Source organism: Dendropsophus ebraccatus, chromosome 15 (assembly GCF_027789765.1).
Source record: "Dendropsophus ebraccatus isolate aDenEbr1 chromosome 15, aDenEbr1.pat, whole genome shotgun sequence".
In the NCBI taxonomy this organism is placed as follows: Eukaryota; Metazoa; Chordata; class Amphibia; order Anura; family Hylidae; genus Dendropsophus; species Dendropsophus ebraccatus.
In genome coordinates this window covers 8599101-8614861 of record NC_091468.1, presented here as the reverse complement: position 1 = coordinate 8614861, position 15761 = coordinate 8599101, and the positions used below count along the sequence as shown (strand labels likewise).

At 43.3% G+C, this 15761-nt stretch overlaps 1 protein-coding gene across 1 annotated transcript; it reads left to right on the top strand.

The window, feature by feature from the left end:
* Positions 1-1129: 1129 nt before the first annotated feature.
* Positions 1130-15371, top strand: C15H1orf115 (chromosome 15 C1orf115 homolog). Its single transcript, XM_069954466.1, has 2 exons — positions 1130-1491; positions 11401-15371. The coding sequence occupies exons 1-2, from the start codon at positions 1189-1191 to the stop codon at positions 11518-11520; spliced, it is 423 nt and encodes a 140-aa protein (XP_069810567.1). The 5' UTR covers positions 1130-1188; the 3' UTR covers positions 11521-15371.
* The last annotated feature ends 390 nt before the right edge of the window (positions 15372-15761 follow it).

Sequence of the window (15761 nt, the reverse complement as noted above, 5' to 3'; positions counted from 1 at the left end):
GGGGGCCCAAGTTGGCCTCTCGCACCAGGGCCCAGGAGACATTAGCTACGCCCCTGGATGGATAGATAGATAGGTAGGAGATAGATAGATAGATAGATAGATAGATAGATAGATAGATAGATAGATAGATAGATAGATAGGAAGGAGATAGATAGATAGATAGATAGATAGATAGGAGATAGATAGATAGATAGATAGATAGATAGATAGATAGATAGATAGATAGATAGATAGATAGGAGATAGATAGATAGATAGATAGATAGATAGATAGATAGATAGATAGATAGGAGATAGATAGGAGATAGATAGATAGGAGATAGATAGATAGATAGGAGATAGGAGATAGATAGATAGATAGATAGATAGATAGATAGATAGAGAGATAGATAGATAATAGATAGATAGATAGATAGATAGATAGATAGATAGGAGATAGATAGATAGATAGATAGATAATAGATAGATAGGAGATAGATAGATAGCATACAGTTTCTCCCAAGAAACTGGGGTCATTGGCTAAAGCTGAGTTAGTGACGGCCAACCCCCAGCAGTGACATGATAGTAGTTTTGGTTTTACAACAGGTCGCTGGTCACTACAGTAATAAAATGGTTATAATCGGTATTTGCTACAGATACCCCATTGACTGAAGAATAAAGCATTGGTAGGAAGTGTTGTATTTTTAGCCGTTATTGTACTCGCTCAATGCTCCCTGTTTGTACAGTGAAGTTAGAGTGATGGGATTAGAGGAATGGCACAGATCTAACAATCCTGTGACAGGGAGGGGACATCCTGGATAAAGCCAAGTAAATATAAGGGAACAATGGGCGGGAGGACCCCTGCTGTGTCACTGAACAAAAGGTTTGCTGCAAACCAGCCTGGGCCAGAAGCCAGCCCCATCCCTGGGGAAGAGACACAGGAAAAACAGCACTTCTTATCAGCTGACACTAGAGGGGGTAGAAGAGCAGATGCATTGCTGCACTATAGAAAGCAACCATTGCTGCATTACTCTAAAGCCACCACTAGATGTCAAGATAGAGCTGCTATATTTAACAGCCACACTAGGTGGCGTGGTGGAGCACAGACATTCCAATGCTGTAATGCTTTAGGAAGCAAAGTCCAAGTCGTGTTATTTGCTAGATTTACCTGTTTGGTGCAGTCAGCTACAAGCGCAGACCGATCAGGAGAATGGCAGGCCGTCCCAAGATCCGAGGCAAGAAGAAAAACAAGTACAGGAAAATGCAGCCTGACCAGGAGCAGGTGGAGAAGGCAGAGGGGAGCAGAGATCAGCTGGAGCTCCAAGAACCTGCAGAGCAATGCAAAACCGCCCAGGGGAAGAAGAAAAAGAAGAAGAAAGAGAAGAGCAGTAAGAAGGTGCACCTGTCTCCCCTGCCTGACAGGTACGAGCCCCTGGAGGAGAACGCGGAGGACGCCGAGTCCAAGGAGGACAAGAAGTATAAGAGGAAGCAGAAAGTGAAGAAATATGCAAAGGTAAGAGGTGACTGGGAGCATGTGCAGGTCCTTAGAGGGACTTACCGTGTATAGATGTAGCAGAGCAGAGTTTGTTATCATACGAAACTCATACAACGATCACCTGTCGTCTTACATAGGACTGCAGGTAAACTCATGAAAATCACCTGTCATCTTAGATAGGACTGCAGGTAAACTAATACAAAGATCACCTGTCGTCTTACATAGGACTGCAGGTAAACTCATACAAAGATCACCTGTCGTCTTATGTAGGACTGCAGGTAAACTGATACAAAGATCACCTGGCTTCTTACGTAGGACTGCAGGTAAACTGATACAAAGATCACCTGGCTTCTTACGTAGGACTGCAGGTAAACTTTCTGCATTCTAACAACTTAAAACATGCACCAAGAATGCAGAGCTAAAGAGCAAGATAACAAACTCAGCTCTACTTCGTCTGAGCCTAGGGCATGGACCCCTGTGTTACTGATACTGTTGAACTACAAGACTATATGGTATAGAATCCATGCTTGGATTTGTAGTTTTCCAAATGCCACTGCTTGTCCAGAGCTGTAGACCCCAAGATTTTGCTCCATTGGTGTCGGTCAGGACCTTCAGGCCTTGGAGCATAAAGGATAGTTATCAATTAGCAAACAAACACTGTGTACAGGTGTAGCAGAGCTGGGTGTGTTATGTTGCACAATTTACAAGTAGTGTTGAGCAAACATTTCAAAACGTTTGGATTCGGCAATGTTATCCGAACCCGAATGCTCTGTGTTTGATTTCTCGCAGTTGCAGAAGTCGGATGCCGTCCTACTGGAAAACATACAGCCTCATAGTGTGTCCATGTTATCCTGGCAGCCTGTAGCTCGCTTAGGCTAGGTTCACACTGCGTTTTCAGCATCCGTTTAACGCATCCGGTGTTTGCAAAAAACGCATGAAAAACGGATTGCAAAAAACGGATTCATTTGTGTGCATCCGTTTTTCCATTGACTTCCATTATAAAAAAAAACGGATCCGTTAAACGGATGCTGAAAACGCAGTGTGAACCTAGCCTTACTGTGTGGGGTCAGGCTGTGTAATACGGCTCATGGGTGGGTTTGCATTTATCGCCATTCATCCTTTTTATCAGTGTTCTAGTCGGCCGTCTCCTAGTATGTTGTGACTGACAACAGAGAACAATATGAGTTTGTAGATGGAGCACATACACCCTGAAGAGCCAAAAACTATTCCCCCTGACCCCCATATATAAGCACCCCCGACTCATGTGTCAATGCCAATTGTGTCTGTGGTTTCAATAGTAAGGGTATGTGCACACTGAGGATTACAGACGGAACCTCCGTCGCGTAATCCTCAGCTCGCACCTGCTCGCGGAGTGCAGCGGGGGCGCGTGTCTACGCCCGTGTCATAGACTCCATTCTGTGCACGGGCGGATTCCGCCCTCCATCCAAAGAATGATTAAGTTCATTCTTTGGACGGAGGAAGAAATCCGCACGTGCATAGAATGGAGTCTATGACACGGGCGGAGACACGCGCCCCCGCTGCACTCCGCGAGCAGGTGCGAGCTGAGGATTACACGATGGAGGTTCCATCTGTAATCCTCAGTGTGCACATACCCTAAGAGGTGAGATGAGTGAACCCAAGCGTGCAGCATTTTATTACTGACTGAAGAAGTTGGATGCCGCCCTTAAGAGACCTGGTGGATACATTCTATGACCTATGTTCACACTCAGTATTTTTGCTCAGTATTTTGCAACTAAAACCAGGAGTGGCTATGCTCACACACTGCTGAAATTAAGTGGATGGCAGATAATTGCAGTTATTTTAAAACAACGACCGTTATTTGCCAATAAATGACGCCCATCCACTTAATTTTAACAGTGTGTGAACATAGCCTTTCTGTGTTTTTAATCCACTCCAGTCTTTTTTTGCAAAATACTTTGTGGGAACATAGCCTAAGGGTCCTATTACACGGAGCGATTTTTAACGACTAACGATAAACTATCACAAACAAGAATGTTTATCGTTAACCTAAATTGGTTCACCATATTACACAGAATGATGGTCGTTATGGTGCGTTTACACAGAGAGATTTTTCTGATAGATTTTTTAAGCCAAAGCCAGGAACAGACTATAAACAGGGTACAGGTCATAAAGGAAAGACTGAGATTCCCTGTCTTTTCAAGTCCATTTCTGACTTTGGCTTCCAAAATTGGTCAGATATATCTGCCTGTGTAAACGCACCATAAGGCTGGTTTCACACTACATATATTTCAGTCAGTGTTGTGGTCCTCATATTGTAACCAAAACTAGGAGTGGATTAAAAACACAGAAAAGATCTGTTCACACAATGGTGAAATTGAGTGGATGGCCGCCATTTAATGGCAAATATTTGCTGTTATTTTAAAACAACGGCTGTTACATTGAAATAAAATGGCCGTTATTTACTGTTATATGGCGGCCATCCACTCAATTTCACCATTGTGTGAACAGAGCCTTTCTGTGTTTTTAATCCACTCCTGGTTTCGATTGCAATATGAGGACCACAATACTGACTGAAATATACATAGTGTGAACCCAGCCTAAGGGTCCATTTACACAGAAAGATTATCTGATAGATTATCTGCCAAAGATTTGAAGCCAAAGCCAGGAACAGACTTTAAACAGAGATCAGGTCATAAAGGAAAGACTGAGATTTCTCCTCTTTTCAAATCCATTTCTGGCTTTGACAAATTATCTGCCAAAGATTTGAAGCCAGATAATCTTTCTGTGTAAATGTACCCTTAGTTACGATCGTTACTATGATCATTTACTCCTCCTGATTCCAGCAAAACAAAACAATGTGCCATTATACTGAACGATTAGTGAACAAATGTGGAACTTGAACGAACGTGGAATTACAGCAAACGATTAGCGAACGATTAACGATAATTTTAGGTTCAGATCTAAATCAACGACATACGAACGATTTTTCGATCGTTGGCTGCAATTACACAGAACGATTATCGTTTAAATGTGAATGATATAACGATTTTTCGCACGATAATCGTCCGGTGTAACAGGGCCCTAATAGTCTAGGGCTGCATCCAACTTCTTCAGCCACAATTATTATAGATATTCAAATTCTGCCCACTGGGGTTCACTCATCTCTAATGTTTATATCTCTGTGACAGATGTCAGCGAAACTGTCATCTCTCCCAATAAACCCATAGCTTGACTGAGGGTCCATGTTTTCTATAAGGGGGTTTCCAGACATGGCCACTTTCTTCCTGAAACAGCACCTCTCCTGTCCTCAGTTTGGAGATGAATTGTATTACTGCACACAACCTGAGAACAGGGGTGGTGCTGCTTTTGCAAGAAAGTATTTGAGTTTTATAACCCCTTTTAATGGAGGGAGGGAAGCCAGACTCCTCTGGCAGTGATTTTTCTTCCCAAGAACAACATGCCCGACCCTTTTCTCCCCTGATCTCATCAGGTTCGCTAACTTCTGTCTTATCTCTAACATATATAAGGACTCTAAAGAGGAACTCCTATGAAGTAAAAAAAATACAGGCAGGCAGGGAGGTGAGTGAAGATAATAATGAATGTATACTTACCTGTCCCGGTGCTGCCTCTGCTGCGCTGCTCTCAGGTCTCTCAGACAGCCGCCGGATGTCACTTTCGGCCGGCTTCTCCATACATCACAGGAAGTAAGTATACTTTAATATGTTCCCGCACCCCCTGACTTCCTGGAAATTCCCTTTAAGCTGCTGGGAGCCACCTCTGACTGGGTTATCTCCAAGGAGAACATAAGTAACGGGATGTTGAAATTCAACATGGCTGATCCTTCTCTCCGTCACGCACATAATGCGAATCCGTGGGATTGGCCATGGCTTCACCATTGTGTGTGGGGACCGTGGAATGATAGGTTCCAGCTATTCAGACAAATCACTAAGCCAAGAGCAACAACATAAACAACATACACCGACCACTGCCGACCACACAATCCAACATGGCCGACTGACTTTTCAACCATTGTTTATTCAACCATTGTCTTTTTCATCAAAACTTTGCTTGTTGCCATAACAACCAGTAACAATAAGGTTATCACAAAACACCCGTAAGCCACAGGAGTCCATCAGAAACCTTACAGAGACCCTCGCAATGCTCTTGGGCTGAAACTGGAGACTAAGGACCCCTTGTTCTAAGCAACACTGGGGGGTCTCAGAGAGCACACCCCCGCCCAACTTCTATAACCTGTGTGGATGAAGTTGTAATGTAACAAACCTTTAATGGGGTCCTACTACCACAGACGCTGACAACATAGGGGATAGATGTCTACTAGGAGGTGCGACTGTAGGGAGTGGTGGTCAAATTACTGGGCGGTGAGTCAAAAGCTTGTCCCCTATATATAGTGAGTATGGAGGTTGTACCCCTTTATATTCTCCAGTCTATACAATAAAACATGAGCTGGGATTAGTTGCCATGGTAACAAGGCCATCTATATAAGCAGTTTTAAGATTTGAGGCTTGCATACCCTTTAGTCAAAAGTAGGCCAAACCCTCCGACTGTCTAGAGTGTATGGGAGATTCTTGACTCGGAGAAGGATCGGCCATGTTAGACGTCAGCTGCCTGATCCCGGAGAGGTATGACCACTCCAGAACTGTCTGGCAGCGGCTTACCCCTCCCCAGCATTGAGCCCATTTTTGTGGTTTGGATCCTAAGAGCTTCACTACTCTGAACAATTCAAGGAAACACAACCATGAAGTTTTCCTTTAAGATCTCACTATTACTGTACTGCTGTTTTGTCTGTGACGGTAATAGACTTTCCAGCCGCGTCCGTCCAGTCTGTCTGGGTATGGACTGCGGTGCTGTGAGAGCGTGCTGCACGTGACCTGCTCAGGGACTTGGCAGATCCTACGACTTGTTGGCAGCATGTGATGGGCGGGATGATCCGTCTCATCGCTGGACTTGTTCTGGTGGAAATTTATTGACATGATTAAGAGACTCCGACAGGGAAGAGCAGAAAGCCTCATGCATGGCCATGCAAAGTGCAGTCTGTGACTATTAGTAATCCAGGCTACAGTCATATAGTCACCGCTCGTCACCATTACATAATGTGCAGTAAATAAGGGAATTCTGGGAATGTCATGAGACACGATGGAAGTAAATGGGTTAATTCCCAACCTCCTTGTACTCTAACAAACACAATGTCCTTGACAAAACCTCAACTGCAAGTCCCTTCTTTACTATGTGCATCTATGACTGAGAGGGGAGCCTCACAATACAATGGACGCCGTTAGATTGCCTTCATTATCCCTGTATCTATTGTCACCATCCATTGTTCCTTCTTTTTATCTTTTGTCATTTCTTCATCCCTCATTTACTAATAATCGACACGTCGTGTTCCAGAGTCTCAAAAACACTGATAACTGAGTGTTAGACTTTCACCTATGAAGTCATATGAAGGGCGAGAGCGACATTACACAACTTATCAGCCGCAATCACCGACTGACTGTGAAATCACCAGAAAATCACCCTACATGTTCTGGATTATAACTAATATAATACTGTCCCCTATATACAAGAATATAACTACAGTGGTACCTTGGTTTAAGAGTAACTAGATTTAAGAGCGTTTTGGTTTAAGAGCTCACAGTTTTTCAAAATTGTGACTTGGTTTAAGAGCACCCTGTACTAGGTGGGAGCGCGAGTTGGGGAGGGACATGGTCTATATAGCGGGGTATACAGCCCTGTACTCTGACCCAGGAAGTCTCCCTCACCTTCCAAATCATAGCAGATCCACTTCAGGCTGGGGCTTACATCAGGGGACAGGACTGTGGAGGTAATCTTTTCATAGCTGTAACCCCTCTCTCCCCGGACAGAGAGCGCTGCATGTATATGCCCACATCTGTACTGCTCGGTCCTTCATGCTCCCTGCAGTCTCTGTCAGTCCTGATGAGTCCATGCTGAGCACACACTCCTTCTTCATTGCTGTCATGTGACCACACAGACCTCTGACAGTCCTGCTTCTCTATTCTAGCATGTTGTACTACACTCCTGCATTATGGGGATCTGCAGCTCCATCCTGTATCTACACACTGCTGCTGTGTTTCAGGTTTATGCACTTATTATACATTATACTCCACATGCTGATTGCTATACTGCACAGTAACCTATAATATCACATATTCAGCTGTTTATAAATGTTTGTTTCATTTGTCTTACATGTTATTTAAAATATAAAATCATTATTTTTGGGGTGTGGAACCAATTGTCTGCATATCAGTGATTTCTTATGGGAAAATTTGCTTTGGTTTAAGAGTGGTTTTGGATTACAAGCAAAGTCCCAGAACGAATTATGTTCGTAATCCAAGGCACCACTGTACTATAATACTGCTCCTATATACAAGAATATAACTACTATAATACTGCTCCTATATACAAGAATATAACTACTATAATACTGCTCCTATATACAGGAATATAACTACTATAATACTGCTCCTATATACAAGAATATAACTACTATAATACTGCCCCATATATACAGGAATATAACTACTATAATACTGCTCCTATATACAAGAATATAACTACTATAATACTGCTCCTATATACAGGGATATAACTACTATAATACTGCCCCATATATACAGGAATATAACTACTATAATACTGCTCCTATATACAGGAATATAACTACTATAATACTGCTCCTATATACAGGAATATAACTACTATATCAATCTACTGATCAATTCATATACAGACACTCTGGTGTTGATTTTTAATATAGGCCTAGCGGCATTAGTATCAGCCATAGATGGGATGTGCAGCCGTTCCACTCTCTCCAGTTCGTGTATCACAGTTCTCCCTCTCTGAACAGCTCGCACTCCTTTATAAGACCCACATGACCAAAATTAACAGGATATGCCTGTGCTCACATGTCTGGACCCTATGTCTTCCCCATTCTGTGAGAGCAGCAATGGTAAGTGTAATACCATATCCATACTTGTGTCGTTTGGGGGCAGCCTTCCCCGCCGGTGGTGCTGGCTGGGTTTTGGTGGGGCTTTTTGGGTCTGGTCCTGTGACATTGGGGTTGCAGGGCCGTTCCATGGCCTCCCTTCCCTGCATGTGCACGCTTTGCGGGGTTGGCGGTCGCTGACCGACACGGTGTGGAGTTAGCGTAGGGACCCGTGTGGACCAGAGGACCTGCGCAGTGGTTCACGGGGCAATATGGCTTGATCAATTCATATACAGACACTCTGGTGTTGATTTTTAATATAGGCCTAGCGGCATTAGTATCAGCCATAGATGGGATGTGCAGCCGTTCCATTCTCTCCAGTTCGTATAACTACTATAATACTTCTCCTATATACAGGAATATAACTACTATAATACTGCTCCTATATACAGGATATAACTACTATAATACTGCTCCTATATACAGGAATATACTACTATAATACTGCTCCTGTATACAAGAATATAACTACTATAATACTGCTCCTATATACAAGAATATAACTACTATAATACTGCTCCTATATACAGGAATATAACTACTATAATACTGCTCCTATATACAGGGATATAACCACTATAATACTGCTCCTATATACAGGAATATAACTACTATAATACTGCTCCTATATACAGGAATATAACTACTATAATACTGCTCCTATATACAAGAATATAACTACTATAATACTGCCCCTATACACAGGAATATACTACTATAATACTGCTCCTATATACTGCACGTCCTTATCCCATATACTGCTTATCGTCATCCCGTATACTGCACATCCTCATCCCATATACTGCACGTCCTTATCCCATATACTGCACGTCCTTATCCCATATACTGCACTCCTTATCCCATATACTGCACTCCTTATCCCATATACTGCACGTCCTTATCCCATATACTACACATCCTCATCCCATATACTGCACATCCTCATCCCGTATACTGCACATCCTCATCCCGTATACTGCACTCCTTATCCCATATACTGCACTCCTTATCCCATATACTGCGCTCCTTATCCCATATACCGCACATCCTCATTCCGTATACTGCACATCCTTATCCCGTATACTGCACTTCCTCCATAGAGGTTTGAGCTTTAGATGTTTGAAATAATTGAGCAGGACTTGTGGAGACTTCGGGAACATCCCGGTTCTTCCTGTGCAGCAGACATGAGGGTTCCCATTATCCTGTATAGTGGAGAATGTCACCTAACCAGTCTAGTGAGGAGGTGAGTGTCGCCCAGTCAGGTTCCCGGCTATAGCGGCATGGACTGGGTGCAGCGCCACAACTACTGTACAGGATGCCCCTCTGCGGGGTGTGGATGTCCTTGTCTCACCCGCTGTGTTCTACCGACCCACTCTCCAAGGGGGGATATTAGGAAAGATAAGAATAGGCGGTGGGTTATATGGTCCTCAGGGGCAGATACATATGGAAAGTTTACTTTGGGTGGAATACCCCTTTAATATAAGAATATTATTAAAATGTGTGTCAGGTGGCCAGGGGCCCCTGTCACAGACACTATTATAGGGCCCCCGGTGACAGACACTATAATAGGGGCCCAGTGACAGATACTATTATAGGGGCCCCTGTTACAGACACTATTATAGGGGCCCCTGTTACAGACACTATTATAGGGCCCCCTGTGACAGATACTATAATTGCACCCCCGGTGACAGACACTATTATAGGGGCCCCTGGTGACAGACACTATTATAGGGGCCCCCGGTGACAGACACTATTATAGGGGCCCCGGTGACAGATACTATTATAGGGGCCCCGGTGACAGACACTATTATAGGGCAATGAGGTCTGGCACTTTGGCTGATATTGTTGCTGGCACCGGTGGTCAGTGCATTATAAGCTACACCTGCAGGTTCAGTATATAAAGGCGCAGTGTGAACACACCCCGACGTACCTTTGGCACTGTATATTCTTGTGCCAGGGGTCAGAGGGCAGCGTACGGCGTATCAGTCCATTGCTCTCAGCTCCTCATTGTGCAGCAGTAATCGCTACCACTTAGATTATAATGACCGGTAATTATATCCATTATCATATCCCGTGTTATCTGCACCGTCTGCAAATTTATGGCATTATGTAATAACTACGTACTTATTACACCATTGTCATTTAAAGGAGACCCCCACCAACATTATCAGTTACAGTATGTCATGTGATCAGGATGAGGAATTTAAAGAGACTGTCAGCGGGTTTATTGTGTCAGTATTATTTACGTAGTGACAGAGAAGCTGAACAGAATGATGTATCACTTACATTGTTCTGTGCAGCTGATCCAGAGATCTCCTCCTGAATAACATAGACAATAAGTAGTCCTCTCCATTATGTGCATGTGCTCAGTAATCCTGGATATTCATGAGAAGCAGAAAACTCCGCCCAACAGCTGCTGATTGGCAGTTATCTATCCATGCTGTGTATAGGCAGTCAGCTGTCAATCAGCAGCTGAAAGCTGGGGGGGGGGGGCAAGAATCCTATTCTCCTGCATATTAGGAGATCGGCTGAACAGTATGATGTACGTAATACACCGATCTGTTCAGCATTTCTGTCATTAGTTTATGCTGCCCTCATTTAAGACACCTTACACCTAGTGACAGATTCCCTTTGAAGGGATTGAAAAACTTGGCTTATTTTGTTTCCCCAGAAACAGCACCACACCTGTTCACAGGCAGTCAGTGGTAATGCAGGTCAGCCCTATTGACCTGAATTAGCAGTATCAGACACAACCTATGCTTCTGATAGAAAGCAGCCATGTTTGTCTAATCATAGACGGCTCCTACGCTGCAGATGGTCATTTAAAGGGACACTAAATAGGAGTTAGATCACCACAGTGCAGGGGAATCCAGTATTTTGTCTCCTATTATTAACTCTTTCATGATTTTTTTTTTTTTTTCCAGAACGTGGGGAAAGCTGTAAGAGCCAGCTGCCGCTACCTGATTATTGGACTGCAGGGCCTGGCAAACGCTTACGTTGCTCCATTCGGGGTATCGACGGTTGTACTCTCTGCAGCTCGCTAAATGAGTGCGGAAAATTGTGTCCAACCATTTCACGCAAATTATAAATGGACCAAACAGCGGAGATCACATGATCCGGAACCATGAGGGAGGAAAATGGTGACACTTAATGATCTCTGCAACTTGGGTGGGTTTACTCAGGAGGCTTCTATCATCAGTCAACAATTCTGGCTCATAAGGCGTCTGGCTGGAACTGGAAATTGTGCAAAATAATGCACAAGCAATATGGTTGCCGTGACTACTTAAAGGGATTGTCCACAACTTTCCTAACGCCAAGATCAGTATAGGTAACAAAGAAATAAGTGACTACCAGAGGAAATCTTGGCGGATTGACCATTTAGGGAGATCTGGGTGACCACCCTATTAAGAATTGTAATGGCGGCCATACTGGTTCTTGGAAACGGCTGAACAGAAGACGATGGAAGAAAATTACTCAAAGCGCTGGGGATTTTATTGATTTTTAAGAAAAAAAAATAGTTTTACAGTTTTTAAGTTTACATTTAGGTTGCCATTTTAGTGGGACAACCAGAGCCATAAAAGGGGCGGGACTTTTACAAACTCCACTTAAAGTGGGGCGTTCCGTGGGGGTGGAGCTTAAATGGCCCAATGTTGGCAGATATGCTCCTGGCTGCACTATTAGACTATAGCAGGCATGCGGAACCTTCGGCCCTCCAGCAAAGGTTCCCCATGCCTGCACTATAGGGATGGCACATAGGAGGAGGACCCCTCCATGAGCCGGTATGTGGAGGTCCTGCAGAGAACGGCACCCGCTCCGGAGGACCTGGCACGGCAGAGAGAGCTGGCATGTTGCTGAGGGATAGATGTAGGTGTATATTAGTGTATAGACAATAGTGGAGGTTAGTTGTTGGTGTGAGGGGGATACAAGATGGAGTCTGAAGGTAGCTGAGGGTCAGGTTTCGGTTGTGGTGGATTTGCACAGAAATATATGGACACCTCTTTGTTAAAAATGGGATCATCCTTAGGATTGTCGGGGGCCCCCAACAATAACGGAATGACTAGTTCCCTGGTGCTTGATGACGTGTTCACATTTACACTGTAGGTTGTTCAGTCTCTCTACAGCACCACCACAGGTGAAAAGAAGTATTACACAATACCCATTGAAATAAATGGGCTATGCATGTATTTTATGGATGTGCCGGGTCCTCCACAGAGAGACGTTCTTTGCAGCTGATCTTCACTTTGGCTCTGAGATCACTGGGTCCTGAGCCACCGCTATCAAAAGGTGTCTGGCAGCGGCTTTTCCCACTCTCGCCAATAAGAAAGCATGCTCAGCTGATCTGAGTGTGCATGTGTATGGAGGGATGGGTTCAGCAGCCGCCTATGTATAGTGTCTGACCAGCTTTACCATTGAGGTCGATCATTGAGGATTGTAGGTGACACTGATTCATCTTATGTTTACAGATGTGATGGTGACAGTGATATCTGCCTCGTCTGATGGGTGTGATAACTAGAAATTAGAGAAGGTGTATCTAACTCTAATTTTTCATTGCATCATAATAAGTTCAGCATTTTTTAAATGTATTTTAAAGGGGTATTCCGCTTCATATGTTGCTGCCCATGGTGAGACTAACAATTCCTTCCATACATGTTATTTTCTATTCAGTCTCCTTCCCCTAGTCTGAGCTGCTGCTTTCTGCTGAAGACACAAAAATCTGTGTGTGAGCTTTTCTCTCTTCCTCCTCCCCCCTCCCTTCTGAGACAGCTGATGTAAACAAGTCCCTGACTGGCTGTATCTGCAACATTGTAGCTTCTTTGTAATGCTGGGAGGGATAACCGGAGGTAAAGTTACTGATTGCAGATAGGGAGGGGGGAGGGGGAGACAGAGAGAAAAGCTCACACACAGATTTTTGTGTCTTCAGCAGAAGCTGAGAACTGGGGGTAGGAGACTGAATAGATAATAACAAGTATGGAAGGAATTGTTAGTCTCACCATGGGGCGCAACATGTTAATTGTTTTTTAGGTGGAATACCCCTTTAGATGTCAGTATTTTCAAGGTCTCTGCTTTCTGTTAGTGAATGGAAGACTTATTTATACATGGAGGCTAAACGAACATAGTGCTGTTCATGTCCTATAGCTATAAAGGTGTGCATGAGCCGATCATCAGGCGATGCAAGTGTCATTAAAGAACAAACAATGAATAGGGGAGGAGCGATTGGTCATGTGACTGACCCCCCAAAGAGTTTGCTCCTATAGGGTCGGGTTTACATGGGGCAGTAATTTGCTTATTGATCATATACACTATAAACAAAGCCGCCTGTAGGACGTGAGCAGAACAGGTTTGGAGCCTTTTGAAGTTTTCTGGTCATTAGCAAAATGGACCTAGAAAGAAGAGAATTTGATCTTGGAGACCTTAGTGCCACCTAGTGGAGATTGTCTGGCTGCTCAACACTCAGCCCATGTAGAACCTTGACCCACAACTAGGACATAACAGGCATGGGTAAGATGCGTAACTCTTCCTTCTGGAGGAGATTGTGGCTTGGCTAATAATCCCCAGTCATGTTTCAAGGCTCTTTAAGGTCCGTGCATTGACTTGCAGGGATATAAGTTCCACTAGGTGGCACCAGAGAGGAAGTTCTACTCTCCATGTTTTTCCCCCTGGAGCATTGCATGGCCTATAAGACTCCACATGCTCTTTGTCCGGCAGAACTTTTTTTAATTACACAAAGACTAATCTTTTAATTTTTTTTTTTTTTAAATTTTTTTTTTTAATATGATTTTATAGTGAAACTGTAATATCCCAGAGTTTCCCAGCTGTTGGGTAACTACAACTCTGCTCTTAGGGCGTGATGGGAATTACAACAGCTGAGGAGCCCTGTCCTAGTGTATACAGAACTACTGACATATACTGACATAAATTAGAAGTGCCCCTTTAAATGTATTTTTAAATTTAACACCACAATTTTATTTTTTAAATTTGATTAGGAATCAAAACTGAATTCTGAGTAATTTTCAGATTTTATAACTTTTACACTTTATGATCTGCGCAGAATCTGCATCTGAAATCCATGCAGACTGTGATGCAAATTGTAATGCAGAATTTAATGCCCTCATGGATCCAGCAGAAACATGATCTCACATTTTTCCCATGTTTAAAAAAAAAAAAAAAAAATCATGATTTTAAATTTAGAATTTTTGATTTCAGGAATTTCCATTGAAGTCAATTAGAGATAATTTGGAGGATGGAGGATAATTCCTGTTTTACACTGACATCACCATAGGGCCACGTGTCCATGAATTGTCGCCATTACCTTTAACCTTATGTAGGGGGTAATGTAACATTTGTACACGGCTGAATATTTCTATGTATTATTTCTATTGCTAATTTAGGATTTCCGGATAAATCGAGAACCATAGGGTCGCACAAACATGTAACATTTCACAGTTACTGTGCACAAAATGCAACTTTTTTATTACGTCCATCACGTTTTCTTCTCAGTTAACGTCCAAAGCCTAAAAGAAGAACCCGAGCAGAGTTTGGAAAGCAGCTTTGGGTGTGAATGGAGAAAACAACCTAATATATCTCTGTCAGTATATGGAGATGTAAACTGTAACGAGTGGAGCGGGTAGCACAGATGCATTATGGGACACAGAGGAGCCAATAAGATTGTGGCATTCAGTCTCGTCTGTGGAAGGCTGGCCTCTATAGCAGCCAATCAGCTTTTTATAGAGACTTAAAAGCTGTGATCTGATTGGCCGCTCTCTTCATTGGATGATCAGTATTTTACTTTGTATATTTTGTTCATAATTAACCCTTTAAGTATTGTGACACTGGTATTGTACATTGCTGCCAATACTCATGTACATTCTGTGTAAATAAAGTGATTTTTTTTCCATGTGTGTTTTTTTTTTTTTTTTTTTGGTGTGGCAAACCCACTGGGACACCGGCCTGGTTATTAGCCGTCTATTAATATATTATCACTAAGGCCAAAGAACCTGTCTCATCATTACAGAGATAGGAAAAATGTTTTACATAGTGGTGTAAGAGCGTACAGTGACCCAGAAGCTACGGAACACTGATAGATCACATTCCAGATGTCTGTCTCCTGGTATCTACTCCATGTTCTGGTGCTGACACAGCAAACCTTCCTGCCACATCACACATTGATGCCATCCTGTATGAGCTGCACTACCTGAGCCCCTTCTTGGATTGTACAAACCGCCCCATCACCCCCACCCCCCCTTAGTGCCCACACTGCCCCATCAACCCCCTTAGTGCTCACACT

What these genes read in the sequence shown, in the direction of transcription:
- C15H1orf115 (XM_069954466.1), top strand. Translation starts at nt 1,189, where the DNA reads ATGGCAGGCCGTCCCAAGATCCGAGGCAAGAAGAAAAACAAGTACAGG. An exon ending in AAGTGAAGAAATATGCAAAG is followed by an intron (nt 1,492 to 11,400) that starts GTAAGAGGTGAC and finishes TTTTTTTTCCAG; the next exon opens with AACGTGGGGAAAGCTGTAAG.